This window comes from Peromyscus californicus, unplaced genomic scaffold (genome assembly GCF_007827085.1).
Source record: "Peromyscus californicus insignis strain IS unplaced genomic scaffold, ASM782708v3 Scaffold_16__1_contigs__length_79575227, whole genome shotgun sequence".
NCBI lineage: Eukaryota > Metazoa > Chordata > Mammalia > Rodentia > Cricetidae > Peromyscus > Peromyscus californicus.
In genome coordinates this window covers 3,636,006-3,660,878 of record NW_026294458.1, presented here as the reverse complement: position 1 = coordinate 3,660,878, position 24,873 = coordinate 3,636,006, and the positions used below count along the sequence as shown (strand labels likewise).

At 45.8% G+C, this 24,873-nt stretch overlaps 2 protein-coding genes across 3 annotated transcripts in view; one reads left to right on the top strand and one right to left on the bottom strand.

Annotated features, from left to right (window-relative positions):
* Pi4ka (phosphatidylinositol 4-kinase alpha) overlaps positions 1-24,873 on the top strand; it is a 145,229-nt gene that overhangs the window by 79,532 nt on the left and 40,824 nt on the right. The window contains 6 exon segments of the mRNA XM_052740031.1: positions 18,357-18,465; positions 18,847-18,983; positions 19,116-19,249; positions 21,197-21,279; positions 24,132-24,202; positions 24,279-24,403. Coding sequence (XP_052595991.1) covers positions 18,357-18,465; positions 18,847-18,983; positions 19,116-19,249; positions 21,197-21,279; positions 24,132-24,202; positions 24,279-24,403 — 659 coding nt within the window.
* Serpind1 (serpin family D member 1) lies at positions 205-16,698 on the bottom strand. 2 transcript variants are annotated; one of them, XM_052740022.1, is made up of 5 exons: positions 14,293-16,698; positions 8,335-9,179; positions 5,493-5,766; positions 3,312-3,456; positions 205-2,925 (listed from the first exon to the last, which is right to left on the bottom strand). In XM_052740022.1, exons 2-5 carry the CDS (start codon positions 9,161-9,163, stop codon positions 2,734-2,736), a joined length of 1,440 nt encoding a protein of 479 aa, XP_052595982.1. In that variant the 5' UTR covers positions 9,164-9,179; positions 14,293-16,698; the 3' UTR covers positions 205-2,733. The 2 variants fall into 2 exon arrangements, with proteins under 2 accessions (XP_052595982.1, XP_052595981.1); XM_052740021.1 differs by lacking the exon at positions 14,293-16,698 and having other exon boundaries at positions 8,335-9,247.

The following is a 24,873-nucleotide window of genomic DNA, read 5'->3' as shown; positions in this document are numbered from 1 at the left end:
CAGCCTTTAATCCCAGCACTCGGGAGGCTGAGGCAGGCGGATCTCTGTAAATTTGAGGCCACCCTGGTCTACAAAGCAAGTTCCAGGACAGACTCCAAAGCTACCACGGAGAAACCCTGTCTCAAAAAACCAAAAAAAAAAAAAAAAAAAAAGAAAGAAAAGGAAAAAAATACATCTTTGTTCACAATGTGTCTCATGAAAAAACTGTCCAGGGCCTCTAAGTTAGGAGCTCCTTGGTAAAGTGCTTTCTTAGATTAGAACACGAAGTGCTTACCCCTGGTCTAGACCTTGTCCAGGTATTACCACCTCACAACAGCCCTGCGAGACCACTGCTGCTTTTATTTCCATTTTACAGATAAGCATAGTGAGGTATAAAACCTGCTCAACATCTCATAGCTACTAGGCATCGGATTTGAGTCCAGGAAGCTTGGCCCGGAGCCTGCACTGTGAGTTAATCCTCTACTGCTTTGAGAAATGGTAGCTAGTCTCTTTAAGAGGGTCCCAGGGATTCCAAGTAGATGTAAGTAAGTAGGGATCATGGAGACGAGAGGGGCCTGCCCTGTGCAGGAGTCTGGAGCAGCCTAGGCTGCTGTGGCTGGGCTGGGGATTGGAAGTGACATGACAAAGGGCTGAGGACGGGGCAGGGGAGGTCTTTGTTTAGAGACAGGACTTTACCTTCTAGTCCAGGCTCTAACTTTTAGGCTCAACTAATCCTAACCTCAGCCTCTGAAATAACTGGGATTACAGGGACATATCCATCCAGCTTTTTAGGACACAAGTTTGAGATGACTACATTTAGAAATGTAAGGAGCGGGCTGGAGAGATGGCTCAGGGGTTAAGAGCACTGGCTGTTCTCCCAGAGGTTCTGAGTTCAATTCCCAGCAACCACATGGTAGCTCACAACCATCCGTAATGTGATCTGGCGCCCTCTCTGGCCTGCAGGCAGAACACTGTATACATAATAAAAATAAATAAATCTTAGAAATGTAAGGAGCAAGAAAAATTGCCAACAAACACCAGAAAAGAACAGTGTTAAAACAAATTGAAGGAAGGAAGTGACGGGCCATCATTACTCAGGCTTTCTAAGAAGCGGAAACGATGTAATGGGGAGACTTTCCTCAGTCCCTTACTGTCTTTTCTCAATAGAGTGCTGGTAGAAGACAGTTAGCGAGGTTGCGGGTCCTGGAGCCTACCTACCTGGGGTCTAGGCCTGTCAGATTACCCCCTTCTGTAAGTTGCCCTTGCTTCCTCAGCTGTCAAGAGGAGGTGATGAGTGTGAGCTCCAAAGCCAGCAGCATCATGCGTATAGCAGTGTCCGTGTGCTGTGTTCCCCGCACTGGAGATAGCGTGCCCTTCTCACTGTTCCCATTACTGGCATTGCTTCAAGTGGTCGGAGTCATCTGTGACTGAAACTCCCTACAAGACCCTCAAGTCCAGCAAGCCTGGCCTTGGTCCCCAGCCCCACCTTGCAGCTGTATTTTGTGCATGTTTTAGAACCCTTCCAGCTCTTGCATTGTTGGGAAATAAAACTTCTTCCTCTAAGGTGTGGGGATTACAGTGAGTTAGCCTGTATGCACAGAGCTTGTGGCTGCTGCTCCTATTACAGCCGCCGCTGGTCCCCACTAAAGGCACATCTTGATCCATGCCTTCTGAGCAGCCTTTGGAGCCTTGTGAATGATCCCAAATCGTATTCATTGGATGTTGCCAGCTTTATCGGACTAGACCTCCTACAGGGCCACGTCTGAGAGATGGAAGTTAAAGCGTACAGCTCACAAAAGACTGAGTTTCTGGCTCATGACACTAGAGCACTTGTCTCAGGCATTCCGTCACATCAGACTGGTACCCAGGACTCACACCTTGTCTTTGTCCTGAGTCTGCCTTGTTTAGTGTGTTAGTCACCGCACAGCACTTGAGTGACTTCCTGTCATCTTTTCTTTCTTAAGGGTGTTTTTCAACTTGCCCTTTGTTATTTGAGCTGAAAAAAAATAGAATTATGCTGGGTGTTGTGGTACATGCCTTTAGGGATCCCAACACTCAGGAGTCAGAAGTAGGCAGAACTCTGATTTCAAGGCCAGTTGGTCTACCTAGCAACTTCCAGTCCAACCAAAGCTACATAGTGAAACCCCCTTTTTTTAAAAAAAAAAAAAAAAGAATTATAACAGATACACAGTAAATATAGTTGTTTATTTATTTCTAGAATAGGATCTGTAGCCTTGTGTACACACCTAGGTAACCTGTGAGGCAGCAGGAGAGGAGGAGATGGTCCCAGCATCTCAGGTGTGTTGAGGTTACTTTTCCACTGGCGGGAACTGTGCTGCTTGGGCATCCTCCCTGGGAGGGGGAAGCCTGAACAGCCTTCAGATGGGGACTGTTTGAGAAGAAGCCTTGAATAATAAAGCTGATGAGGCCACCCGCAGAGAGAGGGTCACATGCACTCCAGTGGTTAGCTCTTAGGGGCACAGGAGTCGGGGCTGAGGCAGTCTGTATGTTGCCAGGACATTCTGGGGAATGGCTAGCACTAGAGTTAGTACATTAACTTCTGTGGTCTTGTGGCCTTGTTTACTGTGCCAACTTCTTAGTCCTTGGTAACTTTTTTCTCCTATGTGGGCCTTAAATTCAGATATTATCATAAACCACGTAAGTTATCATATCAAAATATCTCTGCCCTCTTTGTTAGACTGAGAACAGAATTACAGTGTCCCCAAACTACAGCAGGTGCCCAGACTGCCACCGTTAAGACCTGGTGGGGTTGGCCACTCTCCCCATGAAGAGCAGGCAGCTGGTTCGGTGCTCATACACTAGAAACAGGAAAGGTCGGTCAACTGTGAAGCGGACTTGGGTAGACAGCGGCATGAACCCCACCGTGGTCACAGCTGCGGCTTGTGTGCCCTCTTCATCCACCGTGATGGTGCTTCGGTGCTTAAACTGTTTAAAGCAGAAAGGGAAGGTGGCAGTTGTGTCGGCTATCATGGGGCAGGAGGGGGGAGCACCTGGTTAAGACTCATCATCAGAGGAAAGTTCCAGAGACCTTACATAAGACAAAAGTCACACCTAGTCAAAATGGCCCTTAAATGACCTTTGACCACTTGGTGGCTGTGATTAGAGTCTCTGTCATATCTCATACACTCACTCTTAAACACTAGAACTACATTCACTGTTGACCATGTCCATAGTCTGAGAGGCCTTGGGAGCCAAAATAGCCACCCAACCCCGTATCCTTAAAACTGGTCCCAGGCCCACCAGGAGGCTGGGAAGAGGCAGCAGCAGTGCAAGGCAGGATCTGGGGACCAACACACAAAGGGAGCCATTACCAGGTCAACAGTGATCCATTGCTCTGAGATGCCTGACATGTTGCCGTTTTTGTTGAACAGCTTTGTGATTCCCATGGACTTGAGGACCTCCACCAGGTTGTAGTTCTTCTCAAGCTTAAATTTGGGCAGAAGTACCTCTCGAGTTCTAGTTGGAGAAGAAGGAAGCCAATTTTATGGATACAAATGACAAAACAGTTACATTTCCCCTGCTAAATTTACACGGTCTGCAGTGGGTTGCATTTACCGTGGAGCTGACATTTAAAATGTGTGTATTGGCACTGTCGCTTGAGGGTTTTGGAAAAGCCATCCACCGTAAGTCCAGTCACAGCCCTTATATCAATGAGTGTCATCAGCCACAGAGTCCAGGTGCAGGGAAGAGTGCATCTGCACGTGTACGGCCTCTTTGTTCTCGTCATTCTGTAAGTGGTGTAGTAGAACAACTGTTCCCCAAGTATTCAGTGTTTGACTTACGGTCTGTGGGGGAATGTGCATAGGATAGACATAGTGTTAGGCTGCTTTATACACAAGGAACAGGAAGGCCTTGGGTCTGACTAGAGCGTGAAGGAAAGGACCAAGGGAGGAAAAAGGAAAGATGCTAAACAGAGCCAACCAGGCAAACTCAGAGCCAGCTAGAAGCTGGCCAGGCTCCTCATGTTGGGAGTCCACAGGGAGGAGGAGGGTGAGGGGATGGAGTGAGTGCTGGACTAGGAGAGAACTCAGGGTTGATTTGGCCTCACTGACTCCAGCACCAATGAGGGGATGACACAGGAAGTAAGTACAGAAGGGATGTTTTTGAACAAATCCACAGGCCTTAATACCATCATACCTGGGAAATCCACCTTCCTCTAAAAATCTGCTTCTGAGATTTCATATTTAGGGTTTTTATTTTGCTTTAATTTTTACTATTATTATTTATTAATTTATGTATTGTATGCATGCATGCATATTGCCCAGGGTATGTGGTATGTGTATAGAGGTCAGATAAAGGACGACTTTCAGGAGTCTTCTCTCCTCCACCACGTGGGTCCCGGGGATTGAACTCAGGTACATAGGCTTGCAGAAGCATGGTACCTGTTGAGCCATCTTGCTGGCCTGTGTTTTGTGTTTTTGGAAACAGGGTCTCACCCTTCCTAGACTGACCCTGTACTCAGGATTTCCTGCCTCAGTTTCCCCAGTGCACTACTCTGCCCAGCAGTATCTTGTTTTGTTGCATTTTTTTGTCTCTCTTGTCCAACAGATTCCCCTCTCATTATGAGCCTAACCAGTAATTATCTCGTGACACAGAAATATAACCCAGTTCTCTGCTCTTTCTGCTGTGGTCCAGTAATAACTTCGCAAATTTTTTTTTTTTTTTTTTTTTTTGATTTTTCGAGACAGGGTTTCTCTGTGTAGCTTTGCGCCTTTCCTGGAACTCACTTGGTAGTCCAGGCTGGCCTCAAACTCACAGAGATCCGCCTGGCTCTGCCTCCCAAGTGCTGGGATTAAAGGCATGCGCCACCACCACCCGGCTACTTCGCAAATATTTAACATCAACAGTTTCAACTATAAGTCATCATCAAGGAAAATCATGAGTGAGTTAAAAAAAGAACTTGGGGTTTCCTGGCAGGGAAGGAGAGCTATCTTTCTGGGAGCCTCTTATATTCTAGGCACTGGGAGTAGGGGAGCTGGGGATGGGAACAGTCAGCCCACCTGTTCTATTTATTCTCACCTTGAGTTCTGATAAGTAACATAATTAGTCGATTGAATGGGGCTAAGAGCCACAAAGTGTGGTACAGGAAGTAGATGGAGGTTATTCCTAAGATGACTGAAGCTACCTGTCCCTGCCTTCTTTGTGGAGGGGATGGCTTGCTCATCAGTGCTCCCGCTGAACAAGAAATCCAGGCTGAAATAAACAAGTGTGGCCTATGTGGCAATTCTTGGGTTCTTTTGCATACATCCCCCTTTTAAAAAAACAAACACAAGCTGGTGGAACTGAGTCAGATGGCTCACACCTATCCTGGCCCTTGTCAGGCTGACGAGGGAGGAGGGTCACTATCTGCACTACATAACACGTTCCAGGCCAGTCTGGGCTACAGAGTGAGACCCTGACTCGGGAGGGAGGAAGGGGCAGAAATCAGCCATGGCTTCAGTACTGTTAGATACCCCAGCCCAAGAACGAGAAGAAGCGATGTCCTGAGGTACCTGTTCGTCATGCTTTTTTGCCATCTCTCTACTACCTGGGGCGTCAGCTGCGCCTCAAGAGTCTTCATTCCCGACAGCTTGCGTGGGATCACAATTAACATGCTGATGCCCCCTACATACTCCAGCTGCAGAATGTCACAGTCCAGCTCCTGGTCACTTGCTGCAAGGAAATTCCCTTTAGTCTGCATCATGGAGACTTTAACTACCTCTCGCTCGTTGAGCCGGAAGTTGTGGTTGTGTGTCATTTCTACTGGGAATTTATTCACCCAAGTTCCTGTAAAGTCAAAAGAAGCAGGCAGTTGGTAGAAAGTCCTTTAGAATGTGACCTTTGCTTTTGAACATCTGCCCTTGGAGGACTCTCTAGGACTAGTTCCCAGGGTCTTAACAAGAGAAATGTAAAAGACCACACGGCATTATGGATTAGATTCTGACACTGCTCATTTGTCCCTGACAGATACCTATTTTGCCTGGGCCTCTAATTATTTGTAAAGCAAGTAACCCTTTGAGCCTTCACACTGTGGTTCTCTAGCATTTGGCAGGACACATATCTGTATAATGGTATCCTCAGAACCTTCCGTGTTGGTTGGGTATAGAGCTATTATTCAGGAATAAATCTTAGCTCTAAGATACTCATTATAATGTTGGTAGCTAGTTGCCAACAGGCCACATGCCTGTTGCACCTTTCTTGTATTATCTCATGTTCAGCTCCTAGAAGCTATATGAAATAGATGCTTTTAATTTTCATCCATACTTTTTGGATAAAGTAACAGAGACACAATGAAGTAAGGTGACTTGTTCAAGGTTTCCATCTGGTACATAGAGCAGCTGAGATGAGAAGAGCGGGCATCTTTGGAGGACGGTTAAACACCAGACAGCTCTGGCCTCCTCGTGGCTGCAGCTCAGCTGCCGCCTCTAAGTCAGCCACACCCAGAGTTTCTAAACCAGACAATTCACTGTAGTGTGGGGACTGTCTGTGCTCTGTGAGGCTTTAACAGCATTCTTAGGCCCTCCCAGCTTGACACCAGCTTAAGCTGTAATAGTTGCTAGTGCCTACAGATATCTGCTTCAGACGCTTTGGAAATCCCTGCTCTTCCAGCAATGATGGGAAGAGGCTCTAACAAAGCAGTTATAACTCATAGAGTTAAGTTAATAACAGAGATTTGGGAATTAGAAACTAAAATTATACTTAAAAAATTTTCTAACCTTTAAGGTACATCCTTCTCAGCCAGGCGATGGTGGCACATGCCTTTAATTCCAGCACTCCAGAGGCAGAGGCAAGCAGATTTCTGTGAGTTCAAGGCCAGCCTGGTCTACATAGTGAGTTCTAGGACAGCCAGAGCTACATAGTGAGATCCTGTCTCAGAAAACAAACGAACAAGAAGATGCCCCCTTCTGATTCCCAGCACTGAGTCCAGGCAGTGTTCCAACACAGTAGGGAAAGGCACTCCGACACCTCAGTGTAACGTGGGTTACTGCATTCAAGAGACAGTGTGAGCATGTCTAGTCTGTTCTATGTTCCCTCTTGCTCCAGTGCTGACAGAATAGCCTCTTGGTTCAGAATTTCAAGTATGACTAATGTAGAGGCTGTGGGCAACCAGCAAACTGAACACTGAGGGCTTTGGTGGTACTCCACCAGCCTGTTCTGAAGCCATTCCCAAGCGTAGCCTGATTGCTTATGAAAGTGAATGTTACCTGCAATACCATACATACTTCTTGTCCTATTGAACTGTATTATATACGCTTCTTCGGGTTCCTGTGCTCACTGTTTACAGTGAATGTTACCTGCAATACCATACATACTTCTTGTCCTATTGAACTGTATTATATATGCTTCTTCAGGTTCCTGTGCTCCCTGCTTACAGTGAATGTTACCTGCAATACCACACATACTTCTTGTCCTATTGAACTGTATTATATACGCTTCTTCAGGTTCCTGTGCTCACTGTTTACAGCGCAGTCTCTTCAGGTCTCTGCATAGCAAGCTCTAGACTAGCCAAGGCTACATAGGGGAACCCTGTCTCAAAAGCAAGAAGTACCCTGAGAAGTTGTGTTTCTAACAGTCACTGTAGCTGTGCAGTTTCCAGAAGAACTTCTTTAGCTTTTTGTCCACATTTCTACTCACTGATAATTGGGAAGATAAATGAAATCTTAATCCACACTGGCCAAACACTTAAAAAAAAGAGCTTATATTATTTCTTCCAATTAATAAACCATTAGAGGGCCAGGCAGTGGTGGTGCATGCCTTTAATCCCAGCAAGTGGATCTCTGTGAGTTTGAGGCCAGCCTGATCTACAGAGTGAGATCCAGGACAGGCACCAAAATTATACAGAGAAACCCTGTCTTGAAAAAATAAAAACAAAAACAAAAAAGTTGGAGATAGGTTAGAGAGATCCATCCTGAACACTAGTCTTTACCGTTGGGGCATCTTTTTTTTTGGGGGGGGGGTTGGATTTTTAAGACAGGGTTTCTCTGTGTGGCTCTGGCTATCCTGGAACTCACTTTGTAGACCAGGCTGGTCTCAAACTCACAGAGATCTGCCTCTGCTTCCTGAGTGCTGGGATTAAAGGTGTGAGCTCCCTTAGGGCATCTTGCCTCTATGCTTTGGTGAATTTGTAAAACAAGGATCCTGATAGCTCTACACCATGATACCTACTACATGGAAATCCAGTGAGTGTAAAATGATAGGTTTAGTAGCTACCATCTCATCGTGTTCTTCCATGTCCCAGAGTCGACCTAGTGTCTTATTTTCCTTCATAAATTACAGCTACAATACAGCTCTTAGCATTGTCTTTTTGTATACCAGACGGCTGCATTGTGAGTTTCCTTTGAAACCAATTCTTACCTTTGAAGTAGATGCAGTTCAGGATCATCATCTGAGTAGCAGGATCTATATTTTCCAGAGCTTCTTTTATGAGGCCCTTGGTGAGCTTCAAAATGCGGTTGTTTGCCTTCGATATGAAGGCAGGATCTGAGAAGTCACCTACCTGGGCCTCAGCAAAGTAAAACTCCCTCATATCAGCTTTGAAGTCCTCCCGGATGGGAAACTGCTTCTGAATATAAAGGTTGTTAACTGACTGGAGCGTGTACCCAAAGTTCCTCCTGAATAGGCGATGGGTCAACTTTCGAAAGAGATTATGAATGGTGGTAATCTCATACTTGCTGCTAGCATTGACAAAGTCTTTAAAGTGTAGAACTGAGTGTACTTCCTCATGGGTCTCTCCTCTCAAGCCTAAGGAAATCATCCCCATGGCAGTAGAAATGCCAACAGGTGCTAGGAAGATGTTATCGGAAGTGGGGGCCTGGTCCTTCAGGACTCGGTAAAGGTTGAAGGCAAACTTTGCATTGAGGATATTAAGACGCTGGATCCGGCTCTTGCCTTGGAAAAGCTGCAGGATGTTCCCAGCACTTGATTCTGCGTCTATCGGGGAAACTGCATCAATGATGTAAATGTAGTCGTCATCTTCACTGAATAGCTTCTCCAAGTCCAGATAGTCCTCCTCCTCCTCCCCCTCTGGAATCCAGTCATTGGTGACTGTGTTTTCTTTGTGGAAGTTAGCAGGCAGGAAGGACATGCTCAAGTTTTCATTAGCTGGCTGCTCAGCAAGGCCATTGCTCCCAACACACACAGACATGAGGACAGGAAGAAGAAGAGGGTGGAAGGGATGCTTCATGTTTGCAGAGCTAAAGCTGGTACAGAAACAGACACCAGTGAGAGGCAGCCTGGCTCCATCCTGCTGAAACATCCAGACAATGGGTTCTCCATATTCTAAGGGATAGGCCCTAAGGACAAAGGCTGGCAGCAGCTATTTCCAAGCGTGGGTAGTTTTGAGTGTCCTGGCACTCTAAGGCAAGCAAGGCAGAACACTTGACATCAGGGAGCTGGGGGCTTAACCAGCTCAAGTCTAGTCATTCATATCTAGTTGTCATTACCTACCATCCGTCAGTCCCTACATTTTGGTGCTAGGGACTGAGCCCTGGTCCCATGCAGTGTGGGTGAGAGTAGTTAATATTTAGCTATATCCCTAACTCAAACCACTGCCATCTCTCAGTAGCAGCGAAGGAAGGCTCCATCTCATGACAGGCTGAAATGGCAGGAGTATTTCAAGGTGGGCATCCACACAGCTAGTCCCTAACTGTCTACAGGCTTAACAAGTACAAATACTTAGACAGGAGCCAGGAACTCTTATTTGATCTAGACTGGCAACAGATCTTCTAAACACAGAAAGAGACTTGTTACAGCACCAGCTCTTACACCAGCTTAGGATGCCAACCTTGAAGAGAATCTGATAAGAAATAAACATACAGCTAGTGTTAGTGTTCTGTGTGTTTCATACATCTCCTGGGATCTGTGAGCCCCTAGACCAGTGGTTCTCAACCTTCCTAATGCTGCAACCCTTTAATAGAGTTCCTCAGGTTGTGGTGACTCAACCATAACATTATTTCATTGATACTTCCTAACTGTAATTTTGCTATGAATCATAAATATCTGATATGCAGAATCTCTAATATACAACCTCAAGGGGATTTGCAACCTACAGGTTGAGAATCATTGCCCTAGATAATTTTTTTTCTTCTTTAAATTTTTTTAGATTGTTTTTGTATTTATTTATGTATTTGTTTGTTTGTTTGTTTGTTTGTATGGGTGGACAGGTTTGCCATGTTACATGTGTGGAGGTCATAGGACAACTTGTAAGAGTCACTCCTTCCACCATGTGGGTCCCAGGGATTGAACTCAGGTAGTCAGCTTTGGCAACAGGCACCTTTACCTGATGAACCATCTCATCAGCCCAGTTTTTTTTATTATTTGTATGTGTCTACACACACACACACACACACACACACACACACACACACACACACACACACACACACGCTACAGTCCGATGTTTGGGTGGAGATAGTTCTCTCCTTCCACCTTTATGTGAGTTCTGGAAATCAAGCTGGTAGCCATGCTTGTACAACAAGCACCTTTACCTGCTGAGCTGACCTGAGAATCCCTTCTTTTTTGGGGGGGGGGGGGATTTTTTTTTGGTTTTGTTTGTTTGTTTGTTTTGTTTTTGAAGACAGGGTTTCTCTGTGTAGCTTTGGAGCCTTTCTTGGAACTCACTCTGTAGCCCAGGCTGGCCTCAGACTCACAGAGATCACCTGCCTCTGCCTCCTGAGTGCTGGGATTAAAGGTGTGCGCCATCACTGCCTGGTGAGAATCCCTTCTTTAATGGAGTGAAAAAAGAGGGAACTTGGGAGATTCTTAGAGTTTCTTTTTCATTTATTCACCAAACACCATCATCTGTCTCCAGAAAACATATCTGGCACTAAAGGCGCTAGGTTTTCCTACTGAAGAACTCATAGGACAGACAGGAAGTGAATTCAACGTGTTTTCAAAACAGTACTGCCCAGTGTGGGGCGGGAAAGGAGGGTAAGGCTGTACCTGTTAGGGTGAGAGTAGAGGAACCCAGAAAGTTAAAGAGGTTTCGTAAGAAGTGAGCTTGAGTGAGTACCTGAGACAGGAGAGGAGTTTCCAGTGGAAGGGGTGAGCCCTACCTGTAAGCCCAGATCACTGCTCAGCTGGGAGGAGGGGAGGAGTTCTGAACATACAGGAGCCAGACTTCTAGAAACGTGTCTTGGATGGCTGTGCTCTGTGCAGTCCTTTGGGGTTAATCTGTTTAAGATTTGGAACCTAGCAAGACTCCCTTAGGACCTACTGAAGGAGTGTGGCTGGGGGCCTGTGTCCCCTGACGCTCTCAGAGGCTGACGGGTTATGTGACTTGCTGTGGGAGAACTTCGCTGTCAGAAGAAATCTTTCTACTTCCTGCTTCCAATCTCACTGTGCAGACAGGGTCTGTGGGGGGTCAGAGGCTCACCCTTTATAAAGGTCTTTAGACAGTTAGGGACTAGCTGTGTGGATGCCCACCTTGAAATACTCCTGCCATTTCAGCCTGTCATGAGATGGAGCCTTCCTTCGCTGCTACTGAGAGATGGCAGTGGTTTGAGTTAGGGATATAGCTAAATATTAACTACTCTCACCCACACTGCATGGGACCAGGGCTCAGTCCCTAGCACCAAAATGTAGGGACTGATGGATGGTAGGTAATGACAACTAGATATGAATGACTAGACTTGAGCTGGTTAAGCCCCCAGCTCCCTGATGTCAAGTGTTCTGCCTTGCTTGCCTTAGAGTGCCAGGACACTCAAAACTACCCACGCTTGGAAATAGCTGCTGCCAGCCTTTGTCCTTAGGGCCTCTCCCCTAGAATGTGGTTAAAATTAGCATTTCCAACATTTTTTGTCATAACTGAGGAGCTTTTTAAAAAGGCATTGTGTATCTCAGGCTAGCCGAAACCCCTGTTTAGCCAAGGGTGACCTTCAGTTTCTGATCCTTTTGCCTCTGCCTCCTTAGTTACAGGCCTGTACCACCATACCTATTCTGTATAGTGCTGGGGATGAACAGGGCTTGGCAATGTTAGTCCAACACTCTACCAACTGAACGACATCTCAGCTCACTGAGAGACTTCTGAATTGCTTATTTTGGAGAAAGAGTCACATGGTTTCTGATTTCGAATATGTCTGTTGTCTTTTCCGACCCTCTTCAGCATTTTGCTGAGATTGGTGGCCATGTGGTCTTCCCATGTGGAATAATTTCTAGAAATGGTGTCTAATGTATGTAGCTGCAAGTAGAACTGGACCTAGTTTCATTGATGTTACAATTAAAGAAAAGAACAGGGCTGGAGAGGTGACTCAGCGGTGTATTTCCTGCTTTTCATAGGAACAAGAGATTCAGGTCCCAGCCCTCCAGTCAGGTGATTCACACCCATCTCTAACTCCAGCTCCAAGGAATTTTGACATCCTCTGGGCGTCTGCACACATGTGGCACACACAAGTGCTCATACACAGACAAATGCAAACACACACACACACACACACACACACACACACACACACCTTGATGCAACAAGCAGAAGCAACTTAATGGAAGTGTTTTTGTATGATCACACTTAAAACTATCCTCAGCTAACACAGTAATTAGTAATAATAATGTTAAAGAACAAAACAGAAGGCAACTTCAACTCATGCGGCTCAGGAGACAAGGCTGAGCCACACAGTAAAGATCTTCTTCATCCTCTCCTGGCACTCAGAGTATTCTTGGAAGCCGGTTTGGTTTAGGGGGGTTAAACATCATATACCCTGTTCCTGCGTTGTATGTTCAAAAGCTGTAAGCCATAAATTTCGTTATTCTCTTACTGGAGAAAGGAGAAAATGTAAAGGTATCTTCAATGCATTAAAAAATTGGAGCTCTAGCCGGGCGGTGGTGGCACACGCCTTTAATCCCAGCACTTGGGAGGCAGATCAGGTGGATCTCTGTGAGGCCAACCTGGTCTACAGAGTGAGATCCAGGACAGGCACCAAAACTACACAGAAAAACCCTGTCTCGAAAAAAAGAAAAAAAAAACCCAAATGAAAAATGAGAGCTCTAACAGGTAAATCTTTCTATTTTTCTGGTCATCTTCATTAAGGCATTTTAAAACACCTCTAAGTTGTATGTACATTCAAGTTGCTATCTTTAAATTGAAGTACTATAATTTTAAGATAAATCATCAAAACTTTGTTTTCATGGGAACATCATCTAACATGTTCTTATGGGTTACATAGAGTAGAATTGGCCTTTTTGGTCATGTGTCATAGAGAACACCCTCTCCTGCCTTGATGTCTCTAGATCGAGCCAGACCAGAGCAGGAAGGGAGAGAAGTAGTTGCCAATAATATGGAAACTTTTTTTTGGGGGGGGGGGAGTTCGAGACAGAGTTTCTCTGTGTAACAGCTCTGAGGGCTGTCCTGGAACTTGCTCTGTAGACCAGGCTGGGCTTAAACTCACAGGATCCATCTGCCTCTGCCTCCCAAGTGCTGGAAAACCTTTTTATGTTGAAATAACTTCAAACTTACAGAACAGTGGAGCAGCTGATGTGCCTCTTTTACTGTCATTGGATTTTACATTTCTGTGTGTGCAGGTATGTGGAGTGTGTGTGTGTGTTTGTGGTGTGGGGAGTGTGTGTGGACTGTGTGTGTATTTGTGGTGGGGGGTGGTGTGGGGGAGATGTGTGGGGGAGGTTGTGGGGGGGTATGTGGTAGAGGGTGTGGGATATGTGTGTGTTTGTGGTGTGCGTGTGTGTGGAGTGTGTGTGTGTTTGTGGTAGGGGGTGTGTGTGGACTGTGAGTGTGTTTGTGGGGGGTAGTGTGGGGGAGATGTGATGTGGGGGAGGTTGTGGGGGGGTAGTATGTGGTAGAGGGTGTGGGGTATGTGTGTGTTTGTGGTGTGTGTGAGGGGTGTGTGGGTGGGGGGATGGTATGTGGTGTGTGTGCCTGTATATATATCAACATGTACAAATACTTTCTAAGCCTTTTGAGATTAGATCTCTTACATTCCTCTAACCTTTAATAATAATGCTTGGGGAAAACTTCCTAAGAACAAGGTTATTCTCAGACATTAGACAGTTATCTAATTTGAAAAGAAAATGTTTTTTTGCCCTTGAGTGATAGGTACACAGGGGCTACAAGCCCATCCTCTGGTCTCAGCCCCTCCAGTGCTGGATTTCCAGCTAAAGTATCAAAGATTCAATGCTCTGTCTCTTCTAACTCCAGTCCTGTCAGCTGTCTACTAGTGCAGCTGGTAGAGTTGTACACTGGACTTAAAGGAATAGCATTTTCTTTTTCTCAATTTGTACTTCAATAAAGGAATCAATTGCCTACCTCAAAACATTAAAAACAAAAACTTACAATTGACAAAAAATGTTAGAAACCAAACTTACCTGTGTGCCTCTGAGCAGTGGCGTTACAGAGATGAAATCAGAAAGGGCCACGAGCAGGGTTTCAGTGTGAACTTTGGTGCTGGGCTGTTTGTACCTTCCAAAGCAAATATGTCCCAATTCAAACGCCACTCAACTAGCTTTGTCAGCAGAAAACCTTTCAACTATGTCTTTGATCACTGCATGGTGACAAGCTGCTTCCAAACTACAGATCCTCTGTTGCTGAGGTTTTAGATGTTACTGTCAGCTTGTCTGCAGCTCTTCAGTGTATCTGGGAGCAGGGTTGCTTGGGGGTACAATACCCTGTGGCCTCCACAGGTACGTGCATGCACATGGTGCATTTAAACTAATGCAGGTCCATACATAAATATAAATAAATCTTTTGAAATGACTCTTAAAGCTTTTCTTTTTTCTTTCTTTTTTTGGGGGTTTTTTGTTTTTTTGTTTTTTTTGTTTTTTTGTTTTTTTTTTGGTTTTTCATGACAGGGCTTCTCTGTGTAGTTTTGGTGCTTGTCCTGGATCTCACTCTATAGACCAGACTGGCCTCGAACTCACAGAGATCCCCCTGGCTCTGCCTCCCAAGTGCTGGGATCAAAGGCGTGCACCACCACCGCCCGGCTTCTTCATTTTTTAAAAAAATATTTTTTGTATGTGTGAGTGTTTTGCTTGTGTACCACATGCATGCAATGTCCATGGAGACCAGAAGAGGGCATCAGATTTCCTCTGGACTAGAGTTACTGACCTGTGCTGCCAGATAGGTGCTGGAAATCAAGTCCAGCTCCTTTGGAAGAGCAGCAAGTGCTCCTAACTGAAGGACTCTCTCCAGCCCCCAAAGCTTTAGTTTAGAGAGTGGGGAGAGGATGTCTCAGTGAGCAGCACAATCTCCTCCAGCCTGTGCCTCCAGTTTCAGGCTCTGGAACTGGCTCACACATCTGTAATCCCAGCACTCCTGTGGAGGTGGGAAACAGGGAGAGTAGAAGCACCCGAAAGTGATCCAACCATTTTTGCATTTGTCTGTCGTGACTCTAGACTCCTTGATCTGTCTCTCCCACTTGTCCTAGGATCTTGATTTCTTTTTAAGCATAAGCAGGTCTTCTACCTAGTAGCCTTTGCCTGTCCTGTGTTGGGGCCCTTCTCTGGGATGTCCCAGCTACTCCCCATCTTTCTTGAAGAATGGAGTATTGCTCTGCCCTAACCTGCCATGATGCCTTGTCTTTATCTTAGGACATATCAAAGAACTGCTGCTTCCTTTCCTGAAGCTGCCCCCATCTTCCCTTCCTAGGCACTAGAGCATCCTAGCTGAGAGGATAACAGTGGGCAGGAGCAGTGAGGGGACAGGGATAGCCCAGCCCTCAGGAGGGAGCCAGGGGGTCCAGGGTGAAGAGGAGGATCCCAAACCACAGAAGGTTTAACTACTTTCTCTTGCCTGTCAGAACTGTGTTGCACTTCTCTGCCACTTAAAGGTTGATTGGTTGGTTGGTTGGTTGGTTGGTTGGTTGGTTGGTTGGTTTGAAGACAGGGTTTCTCTGTGTAGCTCTGGCTGGTCCAGAACTCACTGTGTAGACCAGGCTGGCCTCAAACTCACAGAGATCCACCTGTCACCAGACCCTCTTAGCAACATTCACCTTGAAGTCTGCCGTCCCCTTTGCCCCCTCACCTCACAGCACTTCAGCCTACCACCCTTGTCGTCCGTGTCCCCCCACCTCACAGCACTTCAGCCTACCACCCTTGTCGTCCGTGTCCCCCCCCCCCCTTGGCCACTGGTCAGACTGGAAGTGCTTTGTCACTTGTCCTTGGTGGCTGGTGGTGTAGCAGCTTGGCTTCCTGCGCTGCACTCCTCCATCCACTACTGCACCCTGTCTCCTTTCCACCTCCAAAGTCTGCCCAGACCAACCCTCCCCAGGCCACAGTACCCTGGTAGTTCTAAAGGGGAGGCCAGACCACCTGCCACACCAGCTGCTAAGCTCCAGACCGGCACCTGTGCCCTCCCTGTACCTGTCAAGAGATGTTTCCAACAGAATTCCAGGAAATACAGTCTCAAGGAGAAGTCCTTGACTACTCAACTGCTCAGAAGTAATTGCTATTAGGCACCTGGGGTTTTTTCCTATCTTTGTTCTGTACTTATACATTTACATGGAAATATATTTGAAATATATGTATATTGAAAATGTATAACATATATAAAATGTATATTGAAATCTGCATTTGTATATTTTGCGTATTTTATTTGACATTATGAGTTCTACCTATACTAACAGATGATCACTGAAAATATTTTTTCAAGATAGATCTTATGTAGTTCATGTTGGCTTTAAACTCACTGTGTAGCCAAGGATGACTTTGAATTCCTGATCCTCCTGCCTCCACCTCCTGTGTGCTGGGATTACAGGTGTGCTTCCTCACACTCACCTTGATATTTAGCCTTTTTTTTTTTTTTTTTTTTTTTACTTTTATTTACTTTATTTACATTTTCATTTTGTTTAACTTTTTTTTTAATTTATTTTAATTTATTTTGCAATACAATTCAGTTCTACATATCAGTCACGGATTCCCTTGTTCTCCCCCCTCCCGTCCCCCTCACCATCCCCCCAACGCCCCCCCCCCCATTCCCATCTCCTCCAGGGCAAAGCCTTCCCCACAGACTGAGGTCAACCTGGTAGACTCAGTCCAGGTAGGTCTAGTACCCTCCTCCCAGGCCAAGCCAAACAATCCTGCATAGGCCCCAGGTTTCAAACAGCCAACTCAGCATTGTTTGTAATAGCCAGAACATGGAAACAACCCAGATGCCCTTCAACTGAAGAATGGATAAACAAAATGTGGTACATATACACAATGGAATATTACTCAGCAGAAAAAAACAATGGCATCATGAGGTTTGCAGACAAATGGATGGATCTAGAAAAAATCATCCTGAGTGAGGTAACCCAGACTCAGAAAGACAAACATGGTATGTACTCACTCATAGCAGGATACTAGACATGAAACAAGGATGAATTGTCTGCTACTCACATCACCAGGGAGGCTACCCGGATATTTAGCCTTTTGATGCACACTGCCTTCCCCTCCCCTGTAAGTGTTACACCAGTCTACCCTCCTGCGAGATGCGTATGAACGCGTCCTAGCATTTGGTGTCATCTCCCTGCTCTACTCCTAGCTCAGGACCAGTGCCCACAAACCGCTAGTGTTTGGGTGGCAAAGCCCCACACTCCAGGTATACAGGACCAGATCTCATCACCGTACAGGAGCTGTGTCCTCAAGGGTTCTGTGAGGACCAGTATGCTCAGTGGAGTGGTTTGTACAGAGTGAGCCATTTTCTATAACCGCCATGCAACCGTGTGCCTTAGAGCAGCAGGCTGCTTTCTCAGCAAGGGTTCGGGGATTTGACTTCCCATACCTGCACTCAAACCGTTTGCTTTTACTGCGTGTCAAGATTCTGCCCAAGATTACCGTTTGAAAGAGTCGTGTGCTGAAAAGGATTTGAAAGCTACTTCTTGTACTCTGTCCATAAGATTGCTCAGTCTGCCACTCCAACTGTGTTACCTTCTCTTGAGGGCCCTCCCAGGCCCAGCCTTGGGGTCTGAGGCTTCTTACAGGGCTTGCTCTCTGTTCTCTGTCTGGCCAAGCTTTCTGTGAAGACCCAGGACACACTTCCAGGAACTCTGTTCCACTGCAGTTGTTTCCTCCCAGTCAGACAGATCGCCCTGAGTGAGCTCCAAGCACAGTGCCTGGTACCCGTGAGAGAGGAACCTGCTGACTAGTAAAATAATTGGGAAGTGTCAGCCACTGCTCAGTTTGCACCCATCTGACGGGCTAAGTCTGGGATGGGACTCTTGGAGAATATGTGCTTGATTTTACACTTAGAGTTTTACTAACAAATAACCTTCCTCAGGCCGGGAAGGGTGGCGCACGCCTTTAATCCCAGCACTCGGGAGGCAGAGCCAGGTGGATCTCTGTGAGTTCCAGGCCAGCCTGATCTACAGTGAGTTCCAGGATAGGCTCCAAAGCTACACAGAGAAACCTTGTCTAAAATAAAATAAATTAACCTTTCTCCCTTCCTTCCCGGTCAGCTCACCCGGCGGTTGCCGCCCATCAAAGAAGCTAAACCTCGGCTACAGAAGCTTTTCCGGGACTTCTGGCTCTACTCTGTACTGATGGGATTCGCTGTGGAGGGCTCAGGTGGGAGCGGTTTCTCCCCAGGGAAGGGCTGAGTGCGCAGTGGGAGAAGCTACGGTCAGACTCATCCACCCCAGAGTCTGAGCCCAAATGTAGCTGCTTATTCCCACTTGTGCTTCGAAACATTACACTTCTACTGAGTGTGCCACGGGACCGTAGAAAGCTGGGGAGCAGACTTGTTTCTGTGTCTCATTGTGGGGATGATTGTCTCAGGGGACCCGGGACTCCAGAAGTTACCAGAGTCAGTGCTGATGTGAGACTTCTCGACTAGGTACCCAGTCGCCTCATATTTTCCTCTCTCTCTCTTCTCTCTCACCCCACCTACCCCATGTGGCCGCCTGGTCTGTACCTGCCCTTATCTCACTTCTGCCCACTCCCTTACAGGACTTTGGCCGGAAGAATGGTATGAGGGGGTCTGTGAAATAGCCACCAAGTCACCGCTGCTCACCTTCCCCAGCAAGGAGCCTCTTCGATCGGTCCTCCAGTACAACTCAGCCATGAAAAACGACACAGTCACTCCTGTGAGGACGCTTTTCTCACTCGTTAGACTGTCTGAAAGAAAGTAGAGCAGATCCTTTCCCATCCTTACTAACCATTGGGCTTCCTTCTGGGAGGGCGCCCTCATGAGCCTCCAAGTGTTTCCTTCCCTCCAGGCTGAGCTGAGTGAGCTCCGGAGCACCATCATCAACTTGCTGGATCCCCCTCCTGAGGTCTCTGCCCTCATCAACAAGCTGGACTTTGCCATGTCTACCTATCTCTTGTCTGTGTATCGGCTGGAATACATGAGGTACACGAGCCTTCACCTTCACACACACATTGAAGCACATTTTTTACTTTTGTGTCTTGATAGACATGGGGCTTTTGCAACTCCTTTCAAGACCTACAAGCATTTAAGAAACAAGCAGCTGCTGGGAAGAGCACACGGCTTTAATCCCAGCACTCGGGAGGTAGAAACAGGCGGATCTTTGTGAGTTCCAGGACAGCCTGGTCTACAGAGTGAATCCAAGGACAGCTAGAGCTGTGTAATAGAGAACCCCTGTCTCAAAAATAAATAAATAAGAATTAAAAACCAACAAGACTAGCAAGATGGCTCAGTGGGTAAAAGGAGTGCTGTACTGTGAGTTCAGTCCCTGGACTACATGAGGAGGAAAGGGAAAAACGTCCCTGAAAACTATCCTCTCACCTCCACATACACGCCGATAGATCTAAAAAAATAAAATAAAACTGGATGGTTAGTGTAAAGAAAACGATCAACTCGTGACCCACTACCGTCTCCCATAGTGTGTTACTGTAGCACCTCCCTTCCTCCAGAAAAACAAGCCAGCCGAGTTCTCGGCACACATGTGTGAGACGTCTCCGCCTTTAAAAAAAGAAAGAGCCGGGCAGTGGTGGCGCACGCCTTTAATCCCAGCACTCGGGAGGCAGAGCCAGCGGATCTCTGTGAGTTCGAGGCCAGCCTGGGCTACAGAGTGAGTTCCAGGAAAGGCGCAAAACTACAGAGAAACCCTGTCTCGAAAAACCAAAATAAATAAATAAATAAAGTATCATACAAAACAGTCCTCTTCTTCTACCATCAGATCCCAGGAACCAAACTTAGGTTGTCAGACGATGAAGCGGGTCCCTTTTACCCACTGAACCATCTGGCTGGCCCAGACAGGTTTCTTTATCATAAAAGTAAAATCCCAGTACTTGTGGAGCTAAGGCAGAGGGTTGGTATGAGTTTAGACCAGCCTGCACTACTTTGGAGACCCTGTCTCAAAAAAATGAAACAGGAGCCGGAGAGATGGCTCAGCTGTTCAGAGTACTGGCTGCTCTTCCAGAGGACCCGGGTTCAATTCCCAGCACCCACATCAGGTAGCTTACAATCTCCTGTAGCTCAGGTGACCCAAAGCCCTCTTCTGGCCTTGCAGGCACCTGCACACACGGCATACAGATGCATATAAATGTAAATGAAACTTTTTTTAAAAGAAAAAAAAAGCCAACCCCAAAATGACAGAGTGTACCAAAGGTAAAGAAAAAGAGAATGCAGGTTGGGCATGGTGGCACATGACTAATCCCAGCACTCAGGCGGCAGAAGTAGTTGGATCTCTGTGAGTTCGAGGCCAGCCATAGTAATTTCTGGACAACCCAGGGCTACATAGTGAGACACAGTCTTTTAGAAAAAGAATTCAGGTCTTACTTTCTTAGCCCCAATCCCCTCATTCCTGCTGCTCAGAGATGCCCATGTTAACTTGCTCACTTCCCTCAGTGTCCCCTGCACAGACACACGTGTACACACACATGTGCACAAACAGCCTTTAAGAAACCTGTCGGTGGGGTTGTACTGCCCCGTTCCACACATGTTATTCTTCTCACTTAACAGTAGATCGTGGGCATGTTTCTGTACGGTGTGTGTGAAGCTGCCTCTGCTTTTGGCAGTGATGCTGTGTCCTTCAGTCGGTGTGTTTCAGTTGACTTCCCCAGCCTCCTGGTGATGAGGAGTTCAGATTAGCTCTGTCTGGAGTAATGCAGCGTTTATTAAGGGTCTTGATTCTTGTGACCTCAAGATGTGCCCCTAGTGATGTAACTGCTGGATTGAAGAAGATGAAATGTGATGCAGATCACCCTGTAGAAAGTCCAGGAGTCGTGCTCCTGTACAAGACAGAGGTGCTGTCCTGAGCCAGACCAGGATAGTGCCAGGTCTCTGCTGGGAGGGTCGGGTTCTGAACTGTGTTCACAGCTGTTCTTCTCGTAGGGTGCTGCGCTCCACAGATCCTGATCGCTTCCAGGTAATGTTCTGCTACTTTGAGGATAAAGCTATTCAGAAAGACAAATCTGGTAAGCTTATTATTATGGTACTCTTATGATAAATTGAGTAGGAAAAAGAAAGAATATTTCATATTTTCTATTCACATAGAGAAAACAGTTTTATGAAATTACATTCTCCATTGGAAACATCTTCATAAAATATATAACCTTAAAAAATACTGCAAGGTACCCACAGAACCAGGGAGGCTATATATATATAGCATGGGGGACCCTAGGATGACTATGGCTTATAATAAGTTTTGGTTTTACTCAATTACTGAGCAAGCCTCAATGAAACATTTCACTATTAAGATAAGAACTTATACTGTATCAAGCTGATAATAGAAAAATAAATAAATTAATTTAAAAAAATAAAAAGAAAAATTTGAACTGTTAAAAAAAATCAAACACATATTTTGCTAAAGTAAAAAAAAAATACTGCAAGGTAGGACCATCAAGATGGCTCAGTAGCTGGGTGATGGCGGCATACGCCTCTAATCCCAGCACTCAGGCAGAGAGAGACAGGCAGATCTCTGAGTTCAAGGCCAGCCTGTCAGGGGTGACACAGAGAAACCCTATCTCAAAAAACCAAAAAATAGAGAAGAAGAAAAGGTGACTCGGCAGGTTAAAAGCACTTGCTTCCAAGCTGACCGCATGAGCTCCGTCACTGGACCTATGTGGTGGGAGCAGAAAGCTTTTTTTTTAACTCTAATGATTTATTTTTGGTTTTCAAGACAGGGTTTTTCTTTGTAGCCCTGGCTATTCTGGAACTCACAGAGATCTACCTGCCTCTGCCTCCCAAGGGCTGGGATCAAAGGCGTGTACCACCATGGCCAGGCCTTCTTTTTTTTTTTTTTTTTTAATAATTAATTAATTTTATTTTACATGCATTGCTGTTTTGCCTGCATGTATGGTTGTGTGAAGGTGTCAGATCCCTGGAACTGAAATTACGGACGGTGGTGAACTGCCATGTCATACAGCTCAGGCTGAGTTTCAGCTTGTGACCCTGCCTAGGCGGGGTTTGCCTGACCGTTCTAATTCCCCAACGTCCTTGAACGTCAGGTCAGCCCTTAAAAGGCTTTCAGTTTGGGAGCTCCAGTGACGGCTCAGCAGTTAGGAGAACCTACTGCTCTATTAAAGAGCTGGAGTTCAGATCCCAGCACCCACACCAGGCAAATCTATGTAACAGCACTCCAACGAGTCCAGGGCCCCTCTGGCCTCTGTGTGCACCTGTGCATACACGTGCAGTAAACACAGAGACATGCCTGTAAGTAAATCATTTTTACAAAAACAACTTTAAGTTTCTAGTTTTGGAGCATTTCACATTTTGACTTTTTTTTGATGGTGCTGAGGATCAAACCCAAAGCCTCACACATACTAGGCAAATATTCTACCACAGAGATACTATCCTCAGCTTGCATTTCATATATATTTTTAAATATATATTTAAATATATTTTAAATAATTTATTCAATTTCATGTGCTTTGATGTGAAGATGTCAGGTCCCCTGAAACTGGAGTTACAGACAGTTGTGAGCTGCCTGTGGGTGCTGGGAATTGAACCCGGGTCCTCTGAAAGGGCAGCCAGTGCCCTTGACTTCTAAGCCATCTCTCCAGCCCTGTAAATATATATATATATATATATATATATATATATATATATATATATTTAAGACATGAGTCCATACTAATTATTGAATAAATACAAAATAGGGAAAGAGATGCAACTCTTTCTTAAAGAACTCCATTAATGAAAGCAAAGTAGAAGAAACGGAGATGGTAGAAAACCCTCATGGGCAGCCACAGTACTTACTGCAGGCAGAATCGTTGAAGATGCCAAAACTAGCAAAACTTCAAAGAGAAATTAGATGGCTGCATAATTGCAAGCATCTCCCCAAAGATACGTTATCTGTGGGGACAGCCTGAGTCGCTGACCACTCCTCTTCCAGAGTGTCACTTAGTTCCTCGGGTCAGAGTGTAAGTTTTATAAATGTAGAAAGGGGGAAGAAGTCACTCCGATCATGTGATGACAATTCACTTCAGAAATGATAAGAGATACCACAGTCTCCTGATAGGATGAGATAAGAAAAACACATAGCCCGGCACGGTGGCACGTACCTGTAATCCCAGCCCCAGAAGTCTGAGGTAAGAGTATTTATTGCCATGAGTTCAAGTCTAGCCTGGGCTACAGACTGAGTAGCAAGCCAGTCAAACCATGTCTCAAGAAACCCAGAAGAGAGACTGGAGAGATGGCTCAGTGGTTAAGAGCACTGACTGCTCTTCCAGAGGTCATGAGTTCAATTCCCAGCACCCACATGGCAGCTCACAACTGTCTGTAACTACAAGATCTGACCCCTCACACAGACATGCATACAGGCAGAACACCAATGCACATAAAATAAAAATAAATAAGTTATTTTTAAAAAAGAAAAGAAACCCAGAGAAGAAAAAAAAGGAAAGCATATTACCTCTGGTATTCCTTCTCAGTCTCCCAAATCCTACCCTAATGAACAAGCGTCTGATAGCTAAATTGAGGGACCATCTAAAAATTACCTGTATCCTTAATATACCAAGGTCATGAAGTCCAGGAATAGATTGAAACCAAGAGATGTGAGAAAATTCTGTGTGGTGCCCAGGATTAGCTCCAGGGACAGAAAGGGACATGAGTAGAGAGTTGGGAAACCCTTGGAGATGCTGGTGATGTTGAACCAGTGTCCATTTCCAAGTTTTGACAAATGCAGACTTGTTATGACAGATGTTAGTATCCCAGGAAGCCAAGGAAAGTACAAAAGAACTGTACTACTCTGCAATTCTGTGAGTTTGAGGTTATTGGTAATTTTTGTGACTGTACCTAACCCCTGGGAACCACCGTCTCATTTCAGGGATGATGCAGTGTGTCATTGCTGTTGCTGACAAAGTGTTTGATGCCTTCCTGAACATGATGGCAGATAAAGTAAGCCTCACCAGAGTGCCATGTGTGCCTGCTGAGGTGCACGGGAAAGCCTACAGTACCTGTCTTCTCTGTCTAGGCTAAGACCAAGGAGAATGAAGAGGAGCTGGAGCGCCATGCCCAGTTTCTGCTGGTGAACTTCAACCACATTCACAAGAGGATAAGGAGAGTGGCTGATAAATACCTGTCTGGTCTGGTGGATAAGTGAGTCTGATTTCCCTCTAAGGCTTCCTATGTAAATGTTAGTAGTTTGGAGCACAGAAAAAAACATTGTTACATCAGCCCAGAAAATAACAAAGCCAGAAAAAACCTCAATGCTGATGCAGCCTCTCCAAGAATGTCAGTGAGTTAGCATACTCATTCTGGGCCATTGGTATTACCTAAAATAATTAGATAAGACTGAACTTACCATCTCCTAATCCGGGGTCTAGCTAGAAGTCCCAGGTAGAATAAGGATCCTATGGGCTTCTCAGAACATGAGCATTTCCCCACTGCTCATGCGGAGAGACAACACAGGCTTAGAACATGACAGTGTACTGAGACCTTTACAAGGTAAGCTGGGATAGCATCTGAGGTGTAAATGCCAAATCAGCACACAGACACACAGACACACAGACACACAGACACACACACACACACACACACACACACACACACACACACACACAGACAGA

Excerpts from the sequence above, each read along its gene's own strand:
- Serpind1 (XM_052740021.1), bottom strand. The coding sequence starts at position 9,235 with ATGTTTCAGCAGGATGGAGCCAGGCTGCCTCTCACTGGTGTCTGTTTC. Across the intron at positions 3,457-5,492 it reads CAAAAAAGCATGACGAACAG|AACTCGAGAGGTACTTCTGC; the intron begins GTACCTCAGGAC and ends TTCTCCAACTAG. Across the intron at positions 2,926-3,311 it reads AATGGATCACTGTTGACCTG|TTTAAGCACCGAAGCACCAT; the intron begins GTAATGGCTCCC and ends TGCTTTAAACAG.